Source organism: Numenius arquata, chromosome 12 (assembly GCF_964106895.1).
Source record: "Numenius arquata chromosome 12, bNumArq3.hap1.1, whole genome shotgun sequence".
NCBI classification, from domain to species: domain Eukaryota; kingdom Metazoa; phylum Chordata; class Aves; order Charadriiformes; family Scolopacidae; genus Numenius; species Numenius arquata.
In genome coordinates this window covers 28,074,761-28,089,433 of record NC_133587.1, presented here as the reverse complement: position 1 = coordinate 28,089,433, position 14,673 = coordinate 28,074,761, and the positions used below count along the sequence as shown (strand labels likewise).

The 14,673-nt window shown below is 36.6% G+C and overlaps 1 protein-coding gene across 1 annotated transcript in view; it reads left to right on the top strand.

Annotated features, from left to right (window-relative positions):
- MPP7 (MAGUK p55 scaffold protein 7) overlaps positions 1-14,673 on the top strand; it is a 112,821-nt gene that overhangs the window by 75,951 nt on the left and 22,197 nt on the right. Inside the window, exons 6-12 of the mRNA XM_074157630.1 lie at positions 339-420; positions 1,345-1,430; positions 3,248-3,322; positions 3,937-4,133; positions 4,657-4,721; positions 13,739-13,759; positions 13,860-13,871. Coding sequence (XP_074013731.1) covers positions 339-420; positions 1,345-1,430; positions 3,248-3,322; positions 3,937-4,133; positions 4,657-4,721; positions 13,739-13,759; positions 13,860-13,871 — 538 coding nt within the window. The remainder of the gene's footprint in view (positions 1-338; positions 421-1,344; positions 1,431-3,247; positions 3,323-3,936; positions 4,134-4,656; positions 4,722-13,738; positions 13,760-13,859; positions 13,872-14,673) is intronic.

The following is a 14,673-nucleotide window of genomic DNA, read 5'->3' as shown; positions in this document are numbered from 1 at the left end:
TTTATCAATTCTTAGTAACAGTTTAGTGCAGTTTTAGCAGCAGACTCAGGTAAGGTACGTTGCAGTTACCATTTAGTCGAAAAGTAAACTTCTTGTTTCATTTGTCCAAACTGCATGAGTCAATTCTGAATGGCAAAGTTGACATATTTTAGTAGGATGGTAGTAGAGCAACATCTTTTGTACATTCTTTTCATGATCAAGTATCATTTCTGGCATACTCACACATTGATACAATGGCAACTTTTTGCACTTTTACATAGCAAATTTTTTTTTTAGTGAAGTGAATTAAAATTTTAACCCAAGATTAACCAAATAACTTTTTTTTTTTTTTTTTAAAGGGAGCTACTATTAAAAGGGATGAACATACTGGTGCAATTGTGGTGGCCAGGATAATGCGTGGAGGAGCTGCAGATAGAAGTGGTAAGGTGTTGCTGTTTCCCACTACCCATTCCAGTTCTATAATTCAGAAAAAGATGAGATAAAATGGGAGCATTTTGTACACACGAAATACATCACTATCACAAACAAAAGTATCTGGGGTTTGGTCAGCTTTCCAAAGTGGTGTTTCAATACTGGTGAAAGTATTCATGCTGAATTTTTTCTTCAATTCACTTGCAACTAGGTATCTTTGAGATGTATCATCTTTTTTTGAGATGTATCATGATTCATTTCCAGTTGAAGACATCCACTTAGAAATTATATGATATGATGTGCCAAGATTACAACCTGCTGATGGAGGAACTCAGAGCGGCTGCATTATTTTATGTTGGTACATCCATGTGGAGTTTCAGCTGGTAATTCTCAAAATACCAGCACATCCTTGCCTGCCATTCTGCAGTTTGGGATGTTCAAAGTCTGCAAGAGCTCAAGCAAGAGGTCCTGAGTTATACCCTAAAGGGCTTCTTTTCATTGAAGAGAATCTAGGACAGCTGTGTTCCACACTTAGATGGGGTAATGGAGTATGTCTAGATATATATTGTTAAATTAGGAAGCATTTGTGCCACAAATTAGCACTCACAGCCTAAGCCATCTTTGCAGTACTTGCAGCTGTGTAGCGATGAGAAAGTAGTATGAGTAGAAACAGAATTGGCACACACACTTTTCAAACATCTGCATAAAAGTCTGGAAAAGTCATAGAGAAACGGGACTAATTTTCAGCAGGAAGGAAGGGAGGTGAGTACACCAACCATCTCAAACTTATCTGTGAGGACACTAACTGTTGTTATATATTCCTGCTTGTAGGAACTTCAAGTGGATGAACAAGGGAGAAAAAAGCTGAATGTTAATGGAATTTTTTGTAAAATATGTAGCTACCTTTTAACAACTCCTCTTTGCCTTCTGTAGGTCTTATTCATGTTGGCGATGAACTGAGGGAAGTCAATGGAATTCCTGTAGATGATAAAAAACCTGAAGAAATAATACACATTTTGGTAAATACCAAACATTCTAAAATTAATTAAGGGGAGTCAAGAAAAAGTAATTAGATTTATGATTTCTGGTGTATTTTTTAGAAAAAAAGTATATATTGTATAATGCTTTTTCTTCCAGTGCCATCATTTACAAACCTCTGTTTCCTTTCTCTTAAAGAATGATTTTTCCTCGCATTACATATGTATGCAATTACAGATTACTTGTAAAGAGTTAATGATGGTAATATGGCTGAAAATATGTTGCAGACCTCAACATATAACCTGCAGTTTTAAAGGCACACCATGATCTGTTGAATTCGAACTATTTTAAATGTGTTCACTACTTACGGGTTAACTCCATGTGAAAATTAATTCATAATACACATACTTGATAGAATAAACCGACTGGTATATTAAGATTATATTTTATATTGGTTTGCAGTATATAGCCATATATATGTTTATGTTTGTACTCCTCTGAGCTGTGCAATCTCTAAAGCCAGCCTAATTACTCACTTATGGAGAGCTATTGCAAATTAAGTAATTTGGACTTTTTCAGAAATGTTTAATATTTTTTCAGCAAAGAAACCAATAAGTGTCATGACAGGTCTTTGTGTTCTTGGTGTAGGCATTTCTATATACATAAATACCTTGCTGTCCTGCTGAATTGAGTGGCTGTCTCACAGATTTGGTTCAATAACTGAGATGATTCATTTCAAATGTTAGCCTGCTGATATTCATACTTGCTTTATGGTTTTGTGTTCCCTACAGAAACATATTTTCCTGCAGAAATTAATATTTTAAAATCTCTAGAAACACAATAGCACTAGAAAAGGTGTGAACAATTTCCCCATTTACCTCCTTGAGGTGCAATATAAACATCAAAAGCTAGTTAGAGCTTGTTTCAAAAGTAACAGAAATATTGATTCCAGTCCTACGGCTGGTGAAATAAGAACTTGGCTGCTGCTTGTCAAACAGTGAGCTCTTGGATCGCAGACACGCCGGCAGAAGTATGTCTCGCTTGGTAGTGGACAGGCCTGTTTCCATTTTGCTTAAATCGTTGGCTGTCTGTTGCACTCTGCTGGTTTTATGAAACTTGTCGGCTGCATGCAATAGTAGCAGAGGCTCCAGCTGATTAGCACTTCCTTCAATAGCAAAATGTCACTGAGGCAGTGGGAATATATTGTGGTTAATATGTAAAATGCAGCCAGACACACTTTAAGTGGGATATAGGGAAAGATGAATGGATGAGGTGGTTGATGATGGCTAACTTGTTTTAAGATTTATAGTGGAGGGCTTTTTTTCCATTTAGTACACGTAGTCTATTCAAAAATGTTTTTCTTTTCTAGATTCTTAAAGTTGCCAAAAAAATAAATCCCCCAATAGTTTTATGTGATAAATATGGCACAAGCCTGTTTGATTTTTCTATCTTTTTTTTTTCTTTTTTGAAAAATGAAATGTTAGTTGGATTTTTCCAGGGGTTTCCCAACTGTGCCAGCAGTCCAGCAGTTGCTTCTAATATGCAACAGTTTAGCTGTAGCATTTGCTCCTGCTTTCAGTGCAGAAGTGGGACCTCTGAAACATGCAGGTCCCAGTTTTTAACAGTCCATCTCTTCCCACCAGTGAAGCAAATAAAAATGTTTTAAGTGGGTATTTTAAACTTTGCGATGCACGGTTTGGTAGGGTGAAGCTGTCAAACTCTATATATCATGCTTGGGAGAGGATAGATTCATTATATTTGAGTATTTTTAAATTAATTTGAATTTCTTTTCCTTTTAAGATTTCTTTGAAATGTACAGCTTGATTCTCAGTGCATTTTCTTTTCAAATGTTCACCAGGCTCAGTCTCAAGGAGCAATTACATTTAAAATTATACCAAGTGTGAAGGAAGAAATGCCAATGAAGGAAGGCAAGGTAGGCAAGACTATTTCAGAAGCTATTTCACTCACTGTTATGCTGAGGATATATATTGCTTGCTTGGATGACAGAGCTAAGAATGTGATTTATGCCTGTGGACTCAGTTTTCCTAATGTGACAACGTGTAGTGCACTGGTCGCTTCAGTACTCGTGCTGGATTTACAAGCGGGTGTAACAGGGTTCTTAAGCCCTAACTCTACAGCCATGAAGTTGACATAAGTAATCTTCAGTCTTCTGCGAGGACCTGGCTTGCTTCCAAGTACTCCTTTTCTTCCATCGTACACTGAGTAGAAGACACTTGATAGCACCTTGGTTCAAAAGTATCTTCTCTTCTGTTCCCCATATGGGCACACTATTCACCTGCAAAGTCCTATTTGCCTTGGATCATAGAGCCTTTACTACATTGGGATTGTGGTTGCAGAAGCAATGGATTTAACATTCCCATATGAACTTTTAATGTTAGACATCCGTAAGGATGTTTTACTGCAGTAAATGTTTATTGCTTTACATTATTTAGTTCAATGGTTTTGAACAGTAACAGCAAAAAAGGGAGATTTCTTTGGATTACATTTAATATTTTGATTCTACAGATAAACCATGGTTTGTTTCAGATGTTTATCAGAGCCCTATTTGACTATGATCCTAATGAGGATAAAGCAATTCCTTGTAAAGAAGCTGGACTTGCTTTCAGAAAAGGAGATATCCTTCAGATCATGAGCCAGGATGATGCAACCTGGTGGCAGGCCAAACACGAGGGTGATGCCAATCCCAGGGCAGGCTTGATCCCTTCAAAGCATTTCCAAGAGAGGTGAGCTACTGAGAAGTATAGTTTCATTATTTTTTGTAGTTAGAGAAGACACATATTTGCTAAGTTGTTAAGTTAGCATAGTTGTCATATGTAATGCTCATAGATGACATGGGTATGATAAACCTGCATTTGCAGCAAGACAACTGAACTTGGAAACCTGTTGCTGAAATACTTTGGATTTCCTTATTTGTCTGGCTAGAATTAATAATGACAAAAACTGATAGGATAACACTCATCCAGATTGAAAGAAAAAACATATGGAAAATAGCACATCAGTATCTGTATTTGCACTGATGTACTATGCAGGAATAAGAACTGCAGCAGGTTTTGGAGAGGTTACAAAAATTCAGGGCTAAGGATTTAATTTTTTAGGTTGTGAATAGATTGCACTGTTTTAAGTTAATTTCTTGTAAAATTTTCTGGATATTTTGCAATAATTTCTTGATGTTAAGTGTTTATTTTCCCAAACTGGCAGTGAAAACTGAAGATTTTGTGTCTTTCCCCTACCACCTTCATTCTATAGGAGATTTGCACTAAGAAGACCAGAAGTGCAGATTCAGCCACTGAAAATTTCCAACAGAAAATCATGTAAGTTTGCTAACCTGGAATAGAAATCATACTCCTGATCTCTAAGCTTATAAAATAGCAGTTTCTTTCAGCCTTGTGACTACAGGATGCATTTCTCCTGGGTGCAATAGCTTCTTGATCATGTTGTATTGGTAGGAAAATAAATATAAGAGCTGAAATTAAAAGCTTTAAAGGAGCTAACAATTTTTCCCAACCCTCTTTTTATTTGAAGCACCAAGCCCAATTAATGTTTTGATATATAATATTTCAAAGGTTGAAATCTGTACTATTTCCTGTTGAAATAGTACAGAATTGGCTCAACAGTTTATATAATTTGGACCGCATCAATACAGTGAAATTTATATTGAGAGTGAGATAAAAGGTCTGATAGTCTCCCCTTCTCACCCCCATATAGTTGGTGGTTTTTTGTGTCCTATGAAGCAGCACAAGTTTTTAAAAGTCAGGACATTCAATTTGACAGGCTTTCACAGAAACACTTTTTACTGTTTTTTAAACAAATTCATTTTTAATAGCCCTTGCTTTTAAATACCGTAGTTGCACAATATGAGAAAAATAAGTCCTAAGAAAGCGCATACATCGAAACAAATATTTTCTTTCCACTGGAATTTACATCAACATCTGGTTTAAGTATTATTGCATATTTTACTTGACCTGTTATTTTTTTCAGTTGTACAGAGTCATAACAAAGTGAGTACAATGTAAGAAACTATCATGCTTCAGTAGGATCTAAATCTTAAACATAAACATGTTTGTGAGTTCAACTAGAAATATTCTGAAAGTGGTCTAAAATTTCCAACCATCTTTCATTCTCTAACATTAAACAAAAAAGTATGGATTCTATGGCAAACAATGGAAGCTGGCACACTAAATACAGAACTAAATGCTTTTAGCTTTAAAACTTCTCACCAAGGTTCCTGTTGCAATTTTCTTAACTCCTTGCTATGGCTGTTCTGTTCTGAAGTTTGACAATTACTGATAGTTTTCTAATAATCTGCATTTTCTATCTTTCACTCCATTTCACGATTTGATTTTGTGCCCTAATGCTATTGTTAACTCCAAAGCTCTCGATTAGCTTTGTAATTACAATAACAGAGGATATGATTGCACTATAGCTTTTCTAATTTACATAGATCTTAGAAACAAAGTGGAGCTCCTCCAGCTTGTAGTAAATCTTTTGTCTTTCTAGGTTCTAGGTCAAGTTGCTCTGCCCCAGTTTTGGAAAAGTGTCTGATCCCAGGGTATAGCTATTTCTCTCTGTCCACTGTTCTTGAATCTGGATAATACCCTCAACAAGAGCCTTCAATTAATGTGGCACTGGTGGTTTTGAAGAGATAAATCAGCTGCTGCAACAAAACTGCATGATTCCTTTTGTAATGAACTGCATCTTTTTCGTGACCTTCAAGTGAAAGGTTTTACAAGATGCATCTCACTCTTCCTAATATGCAGCCTGATCTTGATTGGGAATTGCCAAAATTACAAGCCAAAGAAGACCCACAGTATGAGGTTTACTGTTCTTGTCTCTTATGTCTCCACTGACTTTGCCTTAACTAGGCCTTAAACAAAGGAGAAGAGTTCCTCACTTCCTCCCCTTTGTAAAGAAAAGTGACAGAGCCTTAAGGTCAAGCAGTATGCCTGTTATCATTCTCTTTCAGAATTCCTTTAAACAGAGCAAGGTCCAGCTAAATACAATCTAGAAGGTAGTGGTGCCCCAGGAAGCAGGAATGACTGCAGAGTAATGCAGGATTGTCATTTTCTCTCTTTCCCATTCCTTAGGACAGTAAGAATTGGCTACATCTGCCAGATTTCCAGGGGAATAGGGGAAGTGCTGTTCTGAGTCCATCCCTTTAAATAAAGGTCCATCCTTTATTCAAAGGCTGAACATGTTTTTAGCGCTGGGAGGGAATTCAGATCCTTCATGGAGGAGGCATTATAAGGACCAGAATTCACCTGTAGAAAAGATCTTGGGACTAGGATGTTGTTCCAGTTGCTCACAGGAAAACCTTCCACTTGCTTGGCTTTTCAAGAAGATTCCACATAAGCTGGGAAACTCTGCGCCCTCGTGATCTTTCTAAAGTTAGGCAGCTTTTTCATGTTACCAAGCAGAGCAGTGAAGCTGTGAGATGTGGAGGCCGTGTCTGTATTCATGCAGAGCAATCACCTTGCCAAAATTGGGATATGCTGGAAAATCATGCATTGCTCAGCTGAAGGAACAGCGTACTGCCAGTATGGGAAACGTGTAAGGGAAGTGACACAGAGAACAGAAAACTGGAAAGGACTGCTAGGTCTGACTTTTTTTTTAGGCCTTTTCTGTATTGTGGGGAATGGCCCACTGATTATTGTCCTCTAAAGTTTTATTTAAGAAGTTCACAGGTAAGGAGGTGGGAAATTGGTAATGCTTGATTTCATCTGATTCTTTTTTAATCCTGTACTACAGCCCTTCAACTTGATATAGGGTTCTCCAATGTTTGGAAGGGTAATTGTATGGGGAAATATGTTCTGTAGATCTTCCTGAACTAGCTGAGAGGTTGCTTGCTATTGCGGTGGATCTCATCAATCACATGACCTGAATTTCCTTAACAGTTTGGAGGGAAAGGGCAGTTTGCCAGGTGTTATTCTTATGGCTTCCCAAAGACAAAAACCTGTTGGCTTCAACAGAGCTGCTAATAAAAGTCCCTTTCCTGGCAGGACTGGGAGTTGCACTAGGGAGCTTTCTCAAGACATGGTAAGTAGCACTAGATGTCAGCCTGCTCTGTTCTGTCAACTTATTCCGCAGATCCCATGTTTTGTAAGGAGGAAGAAGCCTTTGCTTTTAATAGGGAGGATCAAGGAGAAGTATTCTATTTTCATGGGTACCAAGAAAATTTGAGTCAGCTCTAGTTTCTTAGTTGGGCTTCCACAGTAGTAGTGTCCTTCTACTTGAAAATTAATCTAAAATTAGTCAAAATTGTATAACATACAAGTATGTTATATTTGTATTGTTGTATTTATCTAGAATAGAGCTGTCTGAAACATAGTCAATAACTGTATCCACAGTAACATTAATGTCCATCAGGATTTGCTTTGATAATTAAGTATATTTCAAAACCTGCAAGGAGCTAGACTGAATTACTTTTGGGAAGCCTTCTTTCTATTTCCAATTTTGAATTTTTTATACTTTTCAGCATAGCACTGCATATCGTGTAAAGTTGTTAATCTGTACACATATTTGTGTGTCATAAATTTGGAAGCAAAAACAATGGGCTTTTTTGGTGATGCTGACCATGCTTGTTATATATACAGATGTCAAGGGAGTAGAGGATATTTTCCAAGGAACTTTTTCAGAAATAATTATTTGCACGGAAAAAAACAGAAACCCAACCCAATTCTAAACTGTTAAAGGATCAGTTTATAATGGAAATGCCAATTCATATTTCACTTTAATAGCCAAGTCAACTTGTTTCATTGTGTCTATGTGTAAAGTGAATATAAGTAAAAGGAATTACTTCAGCTTTGTGGAAGATACATAAGTACGCCTTTCCCAGAATTTAGCTATTTTCTTGGAAGAGATAAGAGAATCTTTCTTGCATTGCACTAGTCAAAGTGAAAAACCTTTAACGTGTACACCGGAGGAGGGGACAAAACAATGTACATTCCATATTGAAAGGTAAGTGAAATCACACTTCCTCACTTCAAAATGGAGAGGGTGCATAGTTTGATGGTATCTGGGAGAAAGGTGGCAGGAAATCAATAATATAGATGGACCCTACGCTGACAAGAGATGACTTTACATTGAGAGGAAGACTCAGAAAAAGGAGGAATAAAGAAATAAAGGAAAAAGCAGGGAAGTGAAATTTCATATTGAGTATGAAGAAAAGGAGAAAGTATTGCAACAAGGGTAATGGAAGAACAGATGGACAAAAGCTGCCCATGAACCCCGTTAGGCAAAAACCCACAGAGGATGGGCTTTGAAAATATTAAATTAGTGCAATTAGCAGTATTATGCAAGAGCTTTACTGTAGTCAGTATCTGCTCTATATCTTGATTCCATTTAAAGCAAACACTAACATATTTGTTTTGTTAAAGATTTTGAAATGGTGAATGTAAAAATTACTAATATAAACTCTGACAACATTTTGGTTTTTATTATTGGTAGAAAACCTCAGTAGGTTCAGCATTAATATTTGTAAGTTTTAAAGGCATGAGATAAATGGCAGTTAGATGTGCTGACCTGCTGACAAGACTGATAGTGCTACTTCTTAGGCTCTGAGTTAGTACAGAAATGATGGAGGTATACCAAACCTCTCAAGCATTTTCAGCATTTTTCTCAACACTTAACAGCAATGACTTTTCAGCAAAAAGCAGTATTGCTTGTGCATTAATACTATGGGAAAATGATACTGGGGAACAAATGATAAGAAAAAGCAGCACAGGAAAGGAAATAGGAAAATGGAATGAAAGTAGAGGCAGAGAGATGCATGAGATGGTGTGAGTAGGACTAACCGTCCGCGTGCTGCGATGGTGACCGTGCAGCGTTCCTGACGCGGGTGCGAGGGAGGGAGGTAAGGTACGTGTGCCCGGCTGCATGCAATTGGCTTTGGTGTGTCTCAGCATGTGAGCCGTGGCTGATGCCAGCTCTGCAGAAACCTGCTTACCTGGTATAATAATTAACAGCTTTCCTGCCTTTAGGAGGTCATCTTAGCTTGGGCACAACTTTGCAGCCAGAGCTGGCTCTGTGAGTTCTTCTGTCACTGCATCCCGGCTACGGGACTGCATCTAGGCTCAGTACAGGGAAGGATTCATTTGTTTTATAGTTCCCAGTCTGTTAACTTGAATACAAAGACTACTCGCGCTCTGGCTGTAATAGTCACTGCCAACAAACGTGGTCGTTCTTGCATTTGTAGCTTACTTTAATTTGTAGATAAAACACTGATTACCTCTTCTTTTAAGAAAAAAAAAAAAGTACATTTCTTTGAATAACAACCAAATAACTTACTGTTCTACAGTTATTATCTGCCAAGACATTATATTCCTTCAGCATAATTTTGCTTTCACAGTGGTTACTGTGTTTATTCTTATGTTATATATGTGTTGTCTCTGGTATGAAAATTACTTGTAACTTTATATTTTATACTAGTGTAGCCTGTAACTTCTGTTAACTTGGGCATGCATATGTGTACGTGTATATCCGTACCCTGCATGTATAGTTATATATAAATATATGTATGTGTGTAGCATATATGACAGAGCTGTTTGGAGATGTCTTTTCCTTGAAGATACGTTTGTTCTGTGTATTTAATGCTAAATGTAAATACTTACTGTGGCAAAGCCATCATCGTATAGTTTTTCTAGAGCTTAAAACCCATTTTACTTTCAATTTTGATTTACCATATGTGATTGGCATTGTATGAGCAAGAGGAAATATTTAACTGCAGCCAAATGGTGTTCATTCAAACAAGATGTAACCCAGTTTATCCATAGATGAGTGTCTTGTGAATTGAAGATCGTGTTCTGCCAACAAAAGAATTTAAACAGACTAAAAGAATGAATGCTTTGTACTACTTGTATTTGAAGACCAAAGATTTAGGATAAATGTATAATAGGAGTCTTTTGCTTGTTATAATTGCTGCACAATCTTAACTCTGCCTTTCTTCTCAGTATTTTTCCGTGTTCATATTTGAAACTTGATTGCCCACCTGCAGGTAGTTATGAGTGAAAACAAAAAATAAACCAGACTTATAGAGTTAAATTAGCACATTAGTATCTTTGTTCAGAAGTCTTCTGTCCTTACAAATATTAACTTCTGATACCACAGAGAAATTAAGGAAACCTGAAGCTGGATGACATTTGAGTCAAGGTCACATGAGACAGAAGTGGAAACGGATCTCATAAACTCTTACTCTGTCCTTCACCGCAAGACTATCCTTCTTCATTTTCCAAATTATCTTCGTAGAGATACTGTTATCTGATGATGTTGAGAGAGGGTTAAGTTAGATCACTTTAAATTTCCTATAGCATGAACGTATATGTATTGTTTGATCTACAAAACCCTATAGGATAAAAAAAACTGCAAAACAGTATAAATGTCGATTGCTATGTGGAGCCGTTCATCACTAAAAAATTAAGTGTTTAATATTCTCTGTAACGCAGATTGTTGTACATCACAGTTTCTTGCTTACCAGAGTGAAATAGAGTTTAAGGGACAATGTATCTTGCTTGTGATAAGAAACTAGAACAGAGCTGTTGGATCTAACTTTAGACTGAGAAACATTTACATAAGATTCTTTGATGGAAATATTGTTGAAAGTAAGTCAGCAAAAGTTAAAAATTTTAATCTGGTGCTGGACTGTTGTAAAGAGTTGAGGACGTTCCTGGAACAGCACTGATTTTGAGCTTCATGGGGGAGGCCCCCAAAATCAAATCTAAATATATTTACTTTAAAATACATACAAAAATACAGTGTATGTGGTACTGTTTTGTGTTGTTATAGTTTAGCATATTGGCTACGCTGAAATCTTTCTAAAATGAATAAAAACACCTACTTCCTAAGCTTCCATTGCACTTGTGTTTCCTGTTTCTTTTTCCCATTTCTCTCTTGGTACTGCTTTGTTATTGTTCGAGGAGCCTGTTCCATGACTATTTTTTTTGTAACTTCCTCTCCCTTATTATCACACAACATTTGTTTGATCGTATCTCTTCTTTTCTCAGTGTTTTATTTGCTCCACGTTGCCTTATAGTTTTTTTTCATTTTGTCACTGCTTTTATTTTCCTGCTTCCCACCAGATTCCCTCCTCTTTACTCTCTGTCCTCTTTTAGTCTCTTATTTGTTCCTTTCAGATAAGCACTTCTGTTTTCTTTCTCACTCGGCTTGAATTTAGTAAAACTACATTGGCCTGAGATCCACCCAAACTTTCCACATCTCTAAACTTTCAAAATTCAGGCATGTATTCGCACGTATCTGCTGCATGTGTACAACTGCTTCAGACGCTCAGAGCTGTAGTAGTTAGCCGTGAATCACAATACAAAGTTTCCTGGCAAACAACCTCTAGTTTTACGAAGGACAGGCAATAGCCCTGGTAAAATTGCTGGTAAAGTTCAAATTGGGACCTGCATGTTGATGACTCTTTCGTAGGTGCATGAAGCATCAAAGACCCACTGATTTACCACACCGTTTCATTATAGACCGTTTTGTTCGCCCTTAGGAGTAGCCCAAGGAAGCCAAGAGCAGTGTTAAGAAGGAATATTTTTAACAAAACACAAAAAGTTCAAAAGCCTTCGCTTTATCTCAGCATTAAACCTCAGCTTGCAGACGTTTTGGTTTGTGCTTTCTGGCATCAGCTGGCTCACTTGGGAATCTTAACATCTTTAATTTATAGCATGGATGGATGAGACCGTTTCCTTTCCTAGCAGGGGTGGCCCAGAAGCCTGCATTCCCTTCAGCTGTTCTCAGCCCTGCTGCTGTAGTTCCACCATCCCATACTTACAGGTCTCCTCCGAAGGTCTGCGGTGGTCAGGGTTGAGTGAGTGTATACCAGTGTGTACATACAGACCTCTTTTTCTCCTGGTCTTTCATGTCCATAGATGTGGACTTGTCCATTTCCAATGATAAAATACCAAACAGAATACTCTAAAATGCACAGTCACTAGTTAAGTCAAATAACTTTGTTGAATTCAGGAGACTTTTTAGGTGTATTGATGTATTTCAGGAGATATATTTGCAGCCTATTGAAAGTCATGGAAATGGAAATACAGAAAAACTTGTCATACATATCCGGAAGTGTAAAAGGTCTCTCAGCACAGAGAAAGAGAAAGAAATAGCACCTGGAAGCCAGCCTGCCATTCTGGGTCCAGCTTTAGGGTGTTTGTCACTTCAAGAATTGGGAGCTTTTAAGGTCAGGAGAGAAAAAATGTTCCAACACTTTCACTCTCAACTCACAAAACTGTCGGCACTTTCTTAAGGCACCAGATGTGGTCAACCTTAGAGGACTTTCCAGTCTACTAAAACTGTATGGTCATCTCAAGTGCAGAAATAAACTTTAAATAGGATTTAGAGAAGTCTTCCAAATTAATATTTTAAAACATAAGTCCCCAAGAAAAAAGGTACCAAGAAAAGATCTTTGTATCTGTTTCATGGCATGAAATGGGAAAAGCTCTTCCATGTAATCAGATAGGCAGGAGAGTTTTGGCATCGCCTTTGTTTGGTACATTGCTTACACATGAAAGATTGTAAAACATCTCTTGAATAATTTCTTCACATTCCGAGGGAAGACCTGTTTCATGGAAACTCTTTATAATATATTTGTATTTTAGGCATATTTATCCAGATTCCAAAGGAAATTTGAATGAGATGTAGGTTGTAAAATCTCTATATAAATCTAGACTTTAGGATGTAATATCTGTGAACAAGAATTCATTACAGATATTTTGCTTTTCTGTAAAAGCCCAAAGATGATTGTAAAACTTTGTTTTCTACTTTCAAGGAGGCAGAAATTTATTGACTTAGTATAGATAAGCAGAAAGTCTTAAGTAGATCTATTATATTAGGATAGTGTCTGACAAGAGTATAGAAATTCTTTTCAGCTACAAGTATAGACATTCAAAAAAATTCAAAAACCTCTCCAACACCCAGCTCCAAGGGCAGTAGCAGCTGTTACTGTAAGTGCAGAAAAATACTGAGATTGCGTTCATGGTAGTGATTCTTAGAAATTCTAGGTTAAGATTTATTAAGTGGAATTTATAAACTCGGCATTAAATATCAAAAAGATTTTCCATGACAACTGGGTAAGGTCATTGCTACCAAATGAATAGAGGAAGAATCTCCTATAGGGAATCTAAAGTGCACGTAATATTTCCATGTCTTTTTAGGTCCTTTTCTAACTGAGTGTAGTTAAACATGTAAGTTAACTCAGTGCTGGTATGTTGGTATATGTCTCAATATAATAGGTGCTATCAAGAGGATTTTAGAGTAGCTTACATAGCTAAATTTTTTCCTATTTATGAAGTATTAAACAATAATACTTTGTTTTTTTGGCTGTTCTAAGATGAGGAAGCGGTTGAGTGTGGTAGGTGCATTTTTCTTCTTCAATTTAACTTTTCTTTCTTAAGTTATGTTTTCACTCCATTTAATGATTTCCTTTCCTATTTTTCCTTTGTGCTTCTCAGAGGAAATTGAAGGTACATGTACAAAAGTTTCCCTGCATAGCCCAATAATTTATTTAGAGAACATGTGTTTAGAATTAAATTGAATATAGTCCAACATTTTTAAGAGATGTTGTACATATAATGCTTTTATATTGCCACCAAATACATTGAATGATTTCTTAAAATTCCAGAATATTCCTAGTTGCTTCATGTAAAGATCAGTAATTTGAACTATTGTTTTAAACTGCTTTCTCTCTCTCTCTTGAACCTTTGGAAGATACGTATAGAAAAGTAGTATCATAAAATAATATTAGCGAAACTTGGGTGGGCTGAGTTGAAAGGAGATTGTTACATGGCCATGAGAAGTCTTGCATTTCTAATTAATACTGATGAAGTATTTCTCTGAGATGGTAGAAAGTTCATCCATGTAGTATCATCCTTACTGTTTTCCCTCCGAGTGTAGCCGGTTACTGTTATGCTTGCAGCATATGTTAAAGTAATAGCAGCTGATCTCTTGTAATTTTTTTTATTTTTTTTATTTAAGAGGCCTTTGTTTATAAAGGCATTAGAAATTGTAGCTCATATTTTTGATCAAAGGGCCTCTGGCATGTAAAAATATACATTATAGCTATTTTATATCAAATGGGAGGATGTGTTTTTGATCAAAAACCTTTCTGTCTAATCCAGTGAGCCAAAACTTAAAGCTAAAGTCTGATAATGTATAATTTACGAAAAAAGCTTGATTTACATCAAATACGTTTTGCTTTCTTTTAAGTGGCATCATATTTTCTATTAACTGATAAAGTGTGAATAATACACTGTTAGAATTCTTTTT